Source organism: Aplidium turbinatum, chromosome 6 (assembly GCF_918807975.1).
Source record: "Aplidium turbinatum chromosome 6, kaAplTurb1.1, whole genome shotgun sequence".
NCBI lineage: Eukaryota > Metazoa > Chordata > Ascidiacea > Aplousobranchia > Polyclinidae > Aplidium > Aplidium turbinatum.
In genome coordinates, this window is record NC_137477.1 from 27,185,040 (window position 1) to 27,199,903 (window position 14,864).

The window sequence follows — 14,864 nt, forward strand, 5'->3', positions numbered from 1 at the left end:
GATAACTTTCCCACAATCCTTTGGTCAAAATTGTACTAAAAATGAAGGTGCAAAGAGGATTTATAGGTTTTGGGTAAAAAAGTAAATTTTTTTGGCTGAATGTGTTTTAAAATAACTCATTTGTTATGCAAGAAATGTTCATGAACTTTTTTGTAGTGGTAGGGTGATGTATTTATGATGAGATTAAACTGAAAGTTTTTTTTCAGCTGTTGTTTTATTTCGGAACGATCAGGTAGGGAGCCTTGAGTCACCTTGTGTTGGGACCTACAAGCCATGACAAGTGCCTGTGGTAGTAGATGTTAAAGTGTCATATGACATCATTTTTTTGTTTTCACACCTTTCCATTAGGATATATCACAATTCTGACTGTTGTTTCGTTTGCAACTATTGATTATGCTATTTCACATGAAAATTCTGACAACTCATCCCAAGGAATCATCTGAAAATTCTCCATCGCTTATTTCAAAATTTAAAGCTTGGAAGCTGGCTTGAAGATTGATTTCACACATAAATAATACAACTATGTTGTAGAATTGTATTTTTGATATGGCGAAGTGATTTCTTTGCTAAAATACTACATTTTTTGGCTTATCGCTCCCCACATGTGGGGTGCGATAAGCCGCTTGGCGCGTGTTTATGTTTTAGAGCGTAAATTAAACATTCGTTGAAATAATAACTTGTGCTTTTGCTGTAGAGAAGGTAGCACTACAAGGCATTGCAAAGCCAATTTTTAGAGAAAAATATTGAGAAACGTAGAAGATATGCATCTAAAAGAAAAAAGTGGCTCGCAGGTCCCGACATTTCCCTACTCACTATTGTAATTAAACACTACGCACTCAAACAGCCAAATTAGTTAATTAAATTGACAAATTTCACTTTAATTGAGATAGGTTATGAAGTTAAATGTGCCGTGAAAATGCCATCGGCGAAACAAAAGTCAGGAGCTTCAGATACATTTTCGAAGTTCTAGATTGCTGAAAGGCTACACCACACTGGGCTATAGTCTATAAACTTTTAAAAAAATAAATTATTGAATGCCTTCTGTGGTCGTAAATGATTTTTTTTTGAAACGGTAAGCTAACTGAAATTTTAAACCAAACCTTCTACCTAACTTCAATTTATATTTGGTAAATTTGGTTAGGCTACATACCAAGGGTGCCGTCTTAATAAAAAAAAACATTATTGCTCCAAAAAATTTTTTTAACTTTGTTCTACATTCGCTGCTGCATTGTCGGCATATTCTATGAGGTCTAACTATTTTTTTCTAGAAAATCTAAAGAATTGTTCACTCTTTGCTAAAATGATAAATCTTTCCCCACATTGAAAGATGTTACGGCCCTAAATGCTTTCTTGTCTTATTTTTACGCACCGTCACTAAACATAGGGGCCCACTAGTGGATTTGGGGGGCGAGATGGTGCTCACACGGCCCTGTATGTACAGATAGCCAGTTTTCTAGTTCGCTTATTCACAAATGAAACACACAATTGAGAAACAATTTCAATGAAATAACAAAGTACAACAGTGCAAGCTGATGCCGCATATAGAAGTAGGGGGGTGTGTTATTTGACGAATTTCACGATGGCAACGTGGTACGGTGCTTAAAATATGTGGAGTAGTATCCAAATCCGGAATATGAAAACAATTATCATATTGGACCACCGTAACCCCCATGTACATGCCCCCTGAAAAGGGGGTATCCATAAATTCACCAAAATATGAGTTTTTAAGCCTTGTCACCAAACGACGTGTATTTTGACGGTATTTATGGTGCTCCTATAGGCGTTTTCGGAGTCTGTGAGTTCAAATATGGCATTAGAAATTACCTCCAAAAATCCAATATAATGGTAATCCAATATGGCGGCCAAAATGGCGCTTAGAATGGGTACTTTCGTAAAATTTAACCAAACATAGTCATGTAATATGTCGAATTATAGGTTTTCGGAGGCGTAGAATTCGAATTCATGATTATTTCAAACGAAAAATAAGCTGATAACAACATATTTTTAAACTTATGACGTATATGTAATTTAGTAGGCTATAAAACACAGTATTCAGCTCTTTGTTAGATTCATGCCGTCAAGAACAGAATTTAAATCAGTCATCGTAACATCCGCTTTGCAACTCAAATTACTCAGGTAAGCTTTCAGATTGGCTCCATAAACAGAAGATGGCAACTTTTTATGGTCTTTCAATAAACAAAAAATGTCACTTTGTTTTGGAACTGAGAGTGCAGTGTCACGAGCGTATCTGATCTCGAGGCATAACCGCTTCTGTTTCTCAATCTCTGTTATATTACTATTTAGAATCTCATCCACATCAAAGTCCTTTGTAAAAGGACCGCCTTGTTTTTTCAGTACCATGAGTATCATAAACAATAAACTGTAGCAAGCCAGCCATCTTCAGTCTAGTGCATTGGATACCGCCAGACTTGTAACAAAGGACTTGCAGGACTGGTGAGCAAATACTGGCATTACCCTTAAATCGTGGCAAGCGATAGAACAGATGATCCTTTCAGTTATTGAAGAATACAAACTAAGGAAAAGTAAGAGGAATAGGTTAACAGATACAGAGCCAAAAAAGGGGAGTTTTTGGCAAACACGAGGCAGACATTTTGGACTGGAGACAGAGCTTGGTAGAAGTTTTCTGCAACTGGCATGTAGACACCACATCCATGAGTTGATTGGGGGGCATCTTGCTCAATTGTGTATAGCCCAACCACATGATCCAATGAACAGCTGTTCAAGCAACTGGTAAACAATTGGAGCGAATTGAACCACAACAACTACACATTGATCGAGGTGACTGCTCCATAAAGAGAGTTGACAGGCTATATGCATAACACCATCACCTTCCTTCAGACATGGATCGAGAACAGCACCAAGGAGACTCTTCAACATGACTACCTGGAGGTGACAGAACTAACACTGCTGTTTCTTGGAGGGATCGTCCCTGCCAGTTGGAGATCCATCACCATCAAAGCGCCTGGGGCATTCCACCATGCCCGTTGGATTAGCAAAACTTTGTACACGTTTAAGGTGGCACTCTTCCGATGCCAGCTTGGGAATGTATATGCACCCGAAGAATTGGAAGACATCACCACTCACCAGTCTTGCTGTATTCTTGGCAATCTTTTACACAAAAGCGTAGTTAACGTGCAGGAGTGCTGCTGATGCACCATCGAGTGACCTGGTACTAATGAAGAACCCCCTCAAGGCAGAGGCCAGTATCAGCAAGGACCCAATGATGTGGCCTGCCAAATTTCTCTCCTTGTTCTGGCCAGACAGAAGCTACAAAACCATATGTGGTATCTCTCAGAGAGATTGGTCTCTTTGGCAGTCTTCTTAGAACGAACATCATCTGACAAACAGACGATGAGAAATGCTATGCTGATTGCTGAGGTACCATAACGCGACAGACAGTACACAGACAAGAAAACAGGAGATGCCAGCCTCATCAATTGGACACAAAAGCCCTCAAAGACTTCATTGGACATGACTCTTGGAGCATGTTTGAGCTCTTGAATATTGACTCCAGCTTTGTCAAGCTGCCCGTTGCACAATGGACCACCTCAGATAACTACCGTCATGGCAAGAAAGTTGTGGCCAACCTCCATGTTGTCAATGACGCAGCAAAGCGGGCACTAGGACTCGCCACAGATTTGAACACAAATAAAGCGTCCAAATGTGAAGAGCAGCTCGGCTCCAGGCACTATACAGAGTTGTGAAAGGTGTCCGAGAGAAGCTGCATGGACTGGCAACGTCATCTGAGGTTGTGACAAAAAAGTCACTGGCCTCCGTTTTGTACAGTTGGGACTAATATGAATGTTTATTGTATGAGTTTGTATTGTGTACTGAAGTTACTTGGAAGTAATAGACTTCCATTGGTACATTTCGGGATAACTAATTTTCATTTTGTTCAATAATTGACCATAAATGTGAAGAAAACATGTTTTTTATTTTATTTTATTTAAAAGTGGAATTAATTGTTTCATAGACCTCGTGTATTATATGTTCCATGCTCTTTGGCTGTCTTTTTTGCATATTTTGGTACCAAAATGAGCCCTGACAGTCATTCACAGCCTAAAAAATCACCACTTTAGTCAAGTAGTTGTCTTGCCGGAAACGGTTGCTATGGTAACGGACTGTCTGACCGTAAGATGTCATTGAAAAATAAAAATTTTATCATGGGTTGGCTCCTGATACCCATTCACAACTTTTAGGTGACTTACAACTTCGTAGTATAAATTCTTAAAAATAACCCCTTTTTTTGGCCCAGCCTAATAAGAGGATATTGCAAAACACAATGCAAAATAACAAGCATAATTCATCAGTATGAACATATATAAATACTCAGGTATATTCATTGCACATGCCAGGAAAGAATAAGCCTACTTTTGGGATCAAATTCGTATTCTACGCCCTCGAAAACTTATAATTCGACATATCACACAACTATGTTTGGTCAAAATTTACAAAAGTACCCATTCCAAGCCTCATTTTGGCCGCCATATTGAAATACCGCCATATTGAAAATTCTTAGGAATTTTCTAATGTCATATTTGAACACACAGACCCCGAAAAGCCACATATGAGTAAGATAAATACCACCAAAACGCAAGTATAGTGGGTGAAAAGGCCAACAATCTCATATTTTTTTGAAAATAGGGGTACCTTTTATTCAGGGGGCATGTACATGGGGGTTAGGGGGATCGTATGTCGAATTTTCATAAATATTCTAGATTTTGATACTGCTCCACAAATTTTTAGCAGCGTACGGTATGAATCGACAATTAACACACCCCCCTAATAGAAGTGCCAGCCTTCATCCAAGTGGTGGCGAGAGAAGAGATAATAATCAATGATACACAGATATTACTATCTCATTTTTCTTACACAAGCACAGTAGACTCATTTGTCAACATTACTCAAATCTTGAGAGTTTTGGATTACAGGATCGATTGCTTCGGGTGAGGCCTCGATGTCATATTCAAGCTCCTCAATTTCATTGGATACTGTTACTTCGGTTTGAGCGTCAAGTTGAATATTTTCAGATTTCGAATCCGGTTCCGAAGATTTTGCTCTCCGCTTTTCATTCAGAGATTTTTCTCTTCGATTATCATGTTTGTATAAGCCAAGCAGTCTGCCGTCGGCTTCTAATAGAGTGGTGTCTTTAGTGGCCCCCAGAAACCTGTGCATTGTAAGATATCAGTAGTTCAACTTCAAACATACTGCCATGACATAGCTAAATTATGAAATGCACACGTTGCACAATCATTGTGAAATGCTATCGCTGCTGTGTCGCATTTGTATCAGGCAAGCTCTAGGTATTTTATTACTAATTCTGATCGGATGTTTTAACTAAATTTTAACAGGGGATAAAATGAGTACTATGTCATTATGTTTTGTGTACTCACCATGCAGAGTTGACACTTCCGCGATTTTTCCGCGGAATTTAGCTAGTTTTGCTTGGGAGTTAAGGGAAAAATTCAGCAGTCGCAGGTTGCGGGTTTTTGGGTTAGTTAGCCTTTGAATTACGATACGCAGGACGCAAACCCAGAACAACCTTCCGACTTCTCAAATAGTAAAAAGCATTAAATAAACGATTTTCAAGTGATCACGTAAATTGTCCTTCTACTTACCTAGCAGACAATTCAAAGTCTTGCAACTTCACAATCACTTTTGTTCCGCGTTGAAATTTCTCACGGACTTCGGGATTTTGCGAATACGTATCCAAGTCACAAACACAGTGAAACTTTCCTCCAAAATCAACATAAACATTATTATCCTGAACCTGTTAGTAGAAAAATTAAAAGTGATGTTGCCCTGTGTTTTCAATATATCTTTCAAATTGTAAGCAATTTATATATGATAGCCTACTAAGCTTAAATTAGACACGATAAAAATGCCAACAATTTGAAAAGTAGTCACAAAACTTTTCGGAGCACGTCTTGCAGGTGCAGACAGTTAGGTGCCTGCCAAATAGGTGCCCACACTGTGGTGTCAGGATATGTAGGTGCAGTGTACGGTCATTTAGGTGCTTTTCCCAGTAAAGTCCATTTCATTAGGTTCTTAATGGCAATACTGCAGTCAGAGGTGGGCCCCAACCCGGGGTTTCGGAAGTGGTTAATCCGGCCTAACATGATTAATGCTGTTGAATATTAAGCTTTTTCTGCAGGATTTATATCTTTTTTTTTAATTTCAAATAGGCAAAAAACATTTAAAAAAATAAAATGAATGGGTCCCTGAATAGCTGTGTCCAGGGGTACTGGGGGAGGTTAATACGGCTCTTCTACCCTAGATCACTCCTAAACAATAAAAAGTTTGCACTACACAATCACAACAACGCTGAAAGAAACAACATTTTTAAGGGAGAGAGGAGGGCAATGGTCCATTTCAGATTATACCAGCTTGGCAGGAGGGGGCAACGGTTTTCACACAAAATATTATATTAAACAAAAAAATATGTAGTACAGTATTATTAATGCGCGTGTCAGACATTTATTTGTCATTAGTCCAGGTTTGCGTCGACGAAAGATTTATCAATAAATTATTCAAGTTGCCGAATATGACTGAGTTCACTTCTAGTTAAGTCAAATTAATGATAACTACACTGAACATCAGTAAAAACATACCGTACATTCAAGGGAGTGGTAAGCTTGAGTGAAGAGTTTAAGTTGGTTTTCCGTCAAAAACGCCGACTAGGTTTAAAACAATAAACCAAAGCCTTCCTTAAAGCCGGTGAAAAATTTAGTAGTTTAGTTACCAGCTAGTTATTTGCAACAAAGTACAATTGCGAAACAGTACCGCTTAAGTAAACTCGCACCATTATGCTTGCAACTTGTAGCCAAGATGCATAAGTCCTGTAGAGATTTAAAAAAATTGTCCTGTGAAGATGTGTTTATAGCAACAGTAATAGAACGTCCCGAGTAGAAGTAATTGCTAAAGTCGTCGTGTGAGCATCTGGGGCCGAGGGTCTATCCTTTTACCACCCCAGATTCACAATGTTCCCGGGCTACACTGGAAGGCTACTAGGATAGGTAAAGATGGATTGCTAAAGTTAACAGATTAAACAAAGTTCCGTCTAGCTGCAACTTGTGTTCAGGATACATTGTAAACTTGTAATGTTATGTGGCGATGTGCTTATACCAAGAGTAGTATAGAGTTGTCTCGCACCTCATCTCCCCAAGACCTATCCGTCCAAGTAGAAGTAGGCTAATTATGTACTAAAGATAACAGATTGCACAAAGCTGCGCCTTTAAAGGCCTACTAAATAAAAATTTCAAACGGGAATTAAGCATTAAAATGCGTAAACTGAACATTCAATAATACATTTCAAGAAAAATTACCGAAAGAAAATTGTCTTCAATGGCGCTGGCAAGGCCCAAAGTCCAATGTTTCATTTATTTTCAAAATAACCAAAAGTGAAAACACTGCTCGAGAATACGTCACAAAAGACAGCAATAACAAACGCCACATTACCACATCTGATGTTTTGAGCAAACTGTCTGATGTTTTGATGTTGAAATCTGATGTTTTGATGTACATACATACATATTACATAACCTACAGTCAAATCGCCCGCAGTAACAATTATTGCGAGATCAGCTGATTGCTAGTCTCTAGTAACGCAGACTGTACACTGTACAGTCGCAAGCTTCGCTGCTCAAGCCCAGTCTTGTTTTGAAAGCTCTGACTAAAGCACGCGCGCAATGGTGGTCAGACCACAATGGGGCAAAATTTTATTGAAAATCGTTTTATGGTAGCATGTTAAACAGAAAGAACGTGGAAAATCGCCAAGTCAGGTTTTTCCTTTAGTATCCCTTTAAACCGGCAACTTTTATGGTACTTCAAGAGTACATTTCCTGTGGAGATCGGTATTAGGTAGCCTACTGCTCTAATTGTCCTGCATATAAGCTGACGTTGAATCTGAGCTCTGGATTTGTGCGCCGAAAAAAATTCTGATAAGTTCACTACATCAAAAAGCAAAGATTGATATGGCAGCTTCGACAATTTCAACTTCAAATAATCGTCAAAAAATTGCTGCTGATGGCTTCATGTATACATTTGAAAGGACGAGTGTCGATAACACTAAGAAGTTATGGTGTTGTGTTGGTCGAAACGAGGGATGCAAAATACGACACATCATTCGTGTGGTAATGCAGGGCTGGGTTTTAGGATCGAAGAAACAATCATGCCTAAGCTGCACACAGGCGAACTCAAAGTAAGCTGGGGATGGACCACCCAACACTTTGAAAGTTAATCGACAGTTTGCGGAAAGTGCAAAAATCTCGCGATCTGGAGTATGAGCAAATAGTTGCTGGATATGCACCACCAATAAAGCGTAAAGTACAAAGATGCAGACGAAAGTCTGTTAATCTTAGTAAATCGTTTCATCGGGAGAAGTGGCGGCTCACTCCTCCAAGAAACTCCTAATACAGAATATCTGTATTTTCGGTACGTTTTTGCGCATGAACGTAGTCATGCGCACAAATCGAAATGATCCCTTTCCCGTGTTTTAAGACGAACCAAGACCAGAAAAACTGTTTGCGGCTGTCTTGCAACATTATCAATGTGTTTTGGTACAGTAGTAAATAATATTTAAACTTTAAATACCATAAACAAAAAGTGACGTCAATGCAATACAAGGCAACTTTATGCAAAAAAGTAATTTTCATGGGGGGTGGGTTGGACAAAAATTTTAATTTTTTTTTAGGGGTCTTAGAGTGTCCTATTGCATCCTAACGTCAGGGCTAAAATTAACATTAACTCCGTCCTAGCTAAGCGAGTTCTTGGCTGTACTTGTATAGTCAGGCACGAGGCACTGCACACAGACATGTTTCACAGTGTATCAAATATTTCTGATAAATGAATATGAGCTAATTTGACACACCGAAAAGCACCTAAATGACCGGGCGCCACAGTGCGCCGCACTTAAATATCCTGACGCCACCAGTGCGCGCATCTATTTGCCAGGCACCCAACTGTCTGCTCCTAAAACATGTGGATCCAAACTTTTGGGTTCTAAAACCTCTAAATTTTTTTTTAGATTGACCTGGCGCTCCAACCATTCTGCTCTTAACTTGGAAAGTGTAGTATTTTAAAAGTCGGGTCTGCTACTATTCGGTGAGTCCGATTCGGTGAGTTCCTAACCTCAAACCCTAACCCCAAAACCCTAACCCTAAAACGGCAATAATAATTAGGCTACGGTAACCGATAATTTAAACAAAAAATTGAAAAAATCCCCCGTTAACGGATCGGACTCACCGAATCAGACTCACCGAATCGGACTCACCGAATCGGACTCACCGAAACGGGCCATTCCGTTAAAAGTCAACCGTTAACTGATCAAGACTCAGCATAACTTCTTGTTCTATTTATATTTCACAAAGCATTTAAAACCTGTGTCTAATAGCAGAAGGTGTGGTGGGCTACTCAACATAATAAATAAAAGGCAAAACTTATTTCTAATATTGTAATGTTACTTCACCTGAAAAATCTTTCCAGTTACATTAACATTCTTATGTTCTCCCATTTGAATAAAGGTTGAATTTCGAAGTAACGATGCAAATGACTTTTTCTGAAATAAAACCATATTTAAAAAGGTTAACTATTTTGATTTTCAACAAACTCAGCTGGTGCTGCATTGCAAGAGCTTTACAAATTCACATTCCAACTAAACGTTGAATAAATATCTATAGCTTCTCAAGACAATAATTGGTACAAATAAAAATGGAGAAACTGGTATCTCCTACTGTTTGTTCCGGCTTCTCGTTAGGTAATTTGTATAATTAATTCATCAAAACATTTTTGCCAACATAATGATCGCATCGCAAGGAGGTATCTTTTATTCGAATAGCAACCATTCATATGTGGTACTTTTAGAAATATAGTGTTGTCTTTGTGTTTGCTTAGATTCTTGAATTATATCTGCACCAGTACAAATACAATAAATGGACTACGCAGCATACTACCAAGCGAAACTGATAGAACAGCATTATACTACTATGCAATTCTAGCGTGTTTATCATATATATACTCATAATTTAAATGAAACCGTACATGTATGAGCCATTGTTAACTTACTGTGTGTTGTTGCCGGTTTTTGTGAGTTTGTTCATCAGAAAAACATCTCAAAACTTGACATGGATAACTTACTCTGATTGCTTGTGTAGACCGTATGCCACAATTGATGGACAGACAATTTTTTAATAGCTTTGAACTCAACATTTTGTGCCGACAGTCTTTCTTGCCAGACTTTATAAGAGAACACAAATTCTTGAAGTATTTCTATGCCGTGGTACTTTTGTAATGTCTCTTACAAGAACAGTGTCGTTACCATAAGAGGAATACCTGAAGAAAAATGCATACACATTATGTGTATGCATCAGGGTTGAGAAAAACCCGGGTTTTTTTAAAAAAGCCCAACCCGCCCGGGTTTTTTTAAAAAAACCCGGGTTTTTTTGGGTTTTATTGGTTTTTTTTAAAAAAGATGCAAAAAAAGGTAGATTCATGCTTATTTCACCTCAAAACTACTTTTTACGAGTGAAGTGCCTTTCACTCACAGTACATGCTTGCATAACTCAATAAAATAATGCACTAGGGCTGTTGTTGCTTGAATGTTGCATCATCCATTAGTTTCAAGATCAAGTTGGATGTTGCATCATCCACTGATTTCTATACCAAGTTGATGCTACTGTGGTAGAAATCACATTATTGCATCATTTGTTTAGATTTGAAGGCAAGGAGCATTTATGCCATCATGTTTAAATATTTTTTATCATTTATATATGTATTATATATAGTAATAGATGAGCAATTGAACGATTGCGTGGCCAATTAGGCAAATGCTCTGAAACAGCCATGCGTTAGAATCCAGAATGTGTAATTGGTAAATAGCCTCCTAAATTGCATTTCACATCATATATACAGACTACAGTAGAGTAGTACTTTCACCAATTTAACTATTAGGCCTTCTTGCATAAATGAGTTTTAGTGTAGTATACACAAAGTGACATTACTTGATTTTTGTGTACTGTGCAATATCCACTGCGTTTTCAGTTTATTCTTGGAAATTACTTCACAATCACATCCTTAAGTCCTAATTTAAAGTTTGTTGTAAGTACCTTGTAGTGTTTTTGTAAATTTTTTTAATTTTCCAATAAAAACTGGACAAATATGATGCTCTGGGTTTTTTTATGGGTTTTTTTGGGGTTTTTTAAGTGGGTTTTATTAAAAAAACCCACCCGGGTTTTTTTGGGTCGGGTAAAATACCAACAACCCTGTACACATTACACACATACCGGTACATCAACTATTATCAATATTACAAAAAGAGTGCTGCTTGCTAAGCACAACGCCAAGAGCAAATGAAGTTATTGTTATCCAAAAAAATTAACAGCGCGTTTCACCCTTGTGGGATCTTCCGACATTTTTATTCAACTAGAATACTGTAACTATAAATATTCTTTGGGGTAATTATTCGAGATTCTAGCCTATTTGAACAAAGACCTTATGAAGATCCAACTTGAATCAATATCAGTTTTGCTGAGGACAGAGCCATGCTAATTTCTATCTACGCTTGTTTGATATTACCGATTTCTCTTTAACATGTTTTTCAGCACTTTCTGACGATGCAGCCCGAGGGTGAAACAGGCTGTTAAGGTTACTTTAATAATAGTGCTTCAATCTACTTAGAAATAGGTTTATATCAGATAATAATGTGAGGTCTATCACCAATGTCACCTACATAGGTACAGCCTGTGGTGTACCACATGACTTGCCTCAAACATGTGAAATGCCGAATACAGGCAACTGAGCATTGAGCAATCATGGATGGTTGTATACAAACGATAATTTTGAAGAGAATGCAACTTTTGCCATGATCAACAAGTATAATTATTCTTTGTCATAAATTTAATATGCTCAGATTTGAAGATATTATTAAGTTAGAGAGTGCAAAGTTTATGTACATGTATGAGCACAAAATCCTGGTACGGGCCTTTGCAAGCTACTTTGCTTTTGTAAATGAAATTCATCATTATAGCACTCGTCAAAAAAAAAAAGATTTGAATTTGCCATCTGTAACATCAAACTTTGGTAAGAAGATGATATGTTTAATGGAGTGTTACTTTGAAATCAAATACCAAAAGAAATAAAAAAACATCTTACAATACTTTTAATTATATATAAATGTTTTGTAAAGAATTTGTATATGTATACAATATATCATAATTAATCCTAAAAGATATATCATTGTGTTATCTCTTTGTATAAAATATATAGCATTTATATTTTATGTTGCCTTGTTTTGTTATTTATTATCTGTATGATATTTAATTAATGTTCCTAATTTTTTAGTGCTACTGTATTATATGTGTTCAAATGTTTGGGTGGCAGCTGACTTTGGTGACCTTTTGGTCTTTCGCTGCCATCCTTGTTATGCAAACTGTAAATTATTTGTATTTATTGTGATTTGTGTATTTTTGTTTACCGTATTTGCAAGGCAGTGGCTATTTGACCGGCTCCGGTCTTTGAATCTGAAACACTTGAAACTTTGAATTTGACCGGTCATGACGTCACTACATAAGCGCTTTTTTCTTTTTCTCTTTCAAAGCAACAGACGAGAAGCGCCGATATAAGTTCTAACTTCAACACGTATTCTTCAACTCAGTCCGTGGCGCGTGCGATACGTTTCCGGCTGCCGATCTAGAGGGGATGAGTTCGATACTACCCGGAAGCATTCTTTTTTTTTATCTAAATTTTGACCCGAAGCGCATTTTTGTGGCCAATTTTTAATTTGAGTAGCCTACAGCCCATTTTTTATGTCTTTTCAAATGTGAGTAATAATGTTAGAGTTTTTTTAATTTGCTGGAATTTGAGAATTTCTCTTGGTAATTTTCCGATCGTCATAAGTGAACGTGTGTTGCCGAACGACCCTACATTTTTCTCTCAAGTTAGTTATATACAATACTTCTTTAAAAAATGGTTTTACCATTATCATTTCTTTTAAAAGAAGTATTGTATATAACTAACTTGAGAACTATACTTGAGAACTATTAACTAACTTGGACTGTAGGCTACTCAAATTAAAAATTGACCACATAAATGTGCTTCGGGTCAAAATTTAGATAAAAAAAAAATGTAAAAAAGAATGCTTCCGGATAATATCGAACTCATCCCCTCTAGATTGGCAGCCGGAGACGAACCCTACGCGCCACGGACTGAGTTGAAGAATACGTGTTGAATTTAGAAGTTATGTCGGCGCTTCTCGTCTTTTGCTTTGAAAGAGAAAAAGAAAAAAGTGCTTATGTAGTGACGTCATGACCGGTCAAATAGTGTTTCAGATTCAAAGACCGGAGCCGGTCAAATAGCCACTGCCTATTTGCAAACAAAAACAAATAAACTGAACATTGTGACACTAAGTCGAATCTGAAGAAAACAAATTATTGGATGAATAACAACCAAAAGTCATAAATAATACAACGTTAATATGGTAAAAACCATCTAACTCGACATCTGAAGGGGAATCGAAAAAATCCATCCAGTTAAGCATCACGTGAATTTTCCACCCAAATAAGGCAAACCTTGTGTATTTTTGCTTACTAGTAGATGCTACCCATGTACAGAAAATAGAAGTTTAGGATGAGCGTAAGTTGTACCATTAAAAGAACAGGCATCACAGAACATCACATGTAAAGCGGAAAAACGACGCCAGACATGTCACATGTGATAAGCGTGAGAAATGAGGTTTAATCGCAAGAAACTCGGTCGATGGCCAAAAGCAGAATGCAATACCAAGAAAAAAACGCAATCCCATTCATACAATTGGCCTTCATAAAGCCACAAATCTATTCACAGCACGACGTTCAGTTGGAAGCCGAAAATTCGCAAATTAATTAACAGCATGAGACATTGACATTGTTAAACAAAATTGCCTTTGTGGGGCCATAAAAAAGGTCTCGAATTAGAGGGAAGGTCAAGATATCTGGTGTTGAATTAGGTGAGTTGGTTATGTACGAAAGCATTGGCGTTTTACTGGGACAAGAAAAAAAAAAGTTAATTTAGACAGAATGTCAAGTTAGCTGCTAGGCGGTGTTTATTGTATCTTACTTCTTTGATTTTGTTTTCACTAAATAATTAGTTGGAGTATTGTCTGTTAAGTTTTCTTGTTGAAGCTTCCAGACTCTTATAGACGTATCCTGAAACATATCAGTTGTTTAACAAAAGCATATGTTAAGCTTATCAACCGGTTAAACAAAGTTACCAGTAGCTAACCCCCATTTTCGCAAAAAAAAAAAAACAACCAAAATAATAAATGAACTCTCACTCTAACCACGACATTACCAGGTTTGTCAAAACCCCGGGTCAAAACATAAAATGCAAGAAAATTAATTAAAAATGCTACAGACTTTCAAATGCTAAGCTTACTTGATATCTTTCAGAAATGAACTCTGATTCACTGGCAGTGATAGAAATAGTGTCTTCTGGAGTACTGGGTATGCTCATAAGCTAGAGACGGAGAATTCAATAAAGAAACGTACAGTGTTGCATGGCAATATTCACCTTTAGCATTGTTACCTAACTAAATCTGAAAAAGTATATCCCATGACAATGGATAGACTGTGCACATCAAACTTACCAAAACACCACCGTCATTCTGGCAGAATAATTCTGCGCGATCCGCCTAAAAAAATGATCCGTAAAAATTTGCGCGATAAACAATGCGATGAAAGTAGCAACACTCGGAAGCTGATAAAATCACTTCTCGTTACCACATCAAAGCAAACCTTATATTTTTTCCATAGCCAAATGAACATTGAACACAGAAATTTCAATAAAAAACTTGACTTGTCAAAGATAAAGCA

General features: G+C 37.4%; 1 protein-coding gene across 3 annotated transcripts; it reads right to left on the reverse strand.

Annotated features, from left to right (window-relative positions):
- Positions 1 to 1,480: 1,480 nt before the first annotated feature.
- Positions 1,481 to 14,582, reverse strand: LOC145771933 (small ribosomal subunit protein bS1m-like). Of its 3 annotated transcripts, XM_082583700.1 has the most exons (6): positions 14,428 to 14,582; positions 14,110 to 14,198; positions 10,084 to 10,350; positions 9,488 to 9,577; positions 5,640 to 5,791; positions 1,481 to 5,188 (listed from the first exon to the last, which is right to left on the reverse strand). In XM_082583700.1, the coding sequence occupies exons 3-6, from the start codon at positions 10,225 to 10,227 to the stop codon at positions 4,909 to 4,911; spliced, it is 666 nt and encodes a 221-aa protein (XP_082439826.1). In that variant the 5' UTR covers positions 10,228 to 10,350; positions 14,110 to 14,198; positions 14,428 to 14,582; the 3' UTR covers positions 1,481 to 4,908. The 3 variants fall into 3 exon arrangements, with proteins under 3 accessions (XP_082439826.1, XP_082439827.1, XP_082439828.1); XM_082583701.1 differs by lacking the exon at positions 14,110 to 14,198; XM_082583702.1 differs by lacking the exon at positions 10,084 to 10,350.
- Positions 14,583 to 14,864: the final 282 nt, after the last annotated feature.

Excerpts from the sequence above, each read along its gene's own strand:
- LOC145771933 (XM_082583701.1), bottom strand. The coding sequence starts at position 10,227 with ATGTTGAGTTCAAAGCTATTAAAAAATTGTCTGTCCATCAATTGTGGC. Across the intron at positions 5,792-9,487 it reads TAACTGGAAAGATTTTTCAG|GTTCAGGATAATAATGTTTA; the intron begins GTGAAGTAACAT and ends TTCTACTAACAG. Across the intron at positions 5,189-5,639 it reads GACTTTGAATTGTCTGCTAG|GTTTCTGGGGGCCACTAAAG; the intron begins GTAAGTAGAAGG and ends TACAATGCACAG.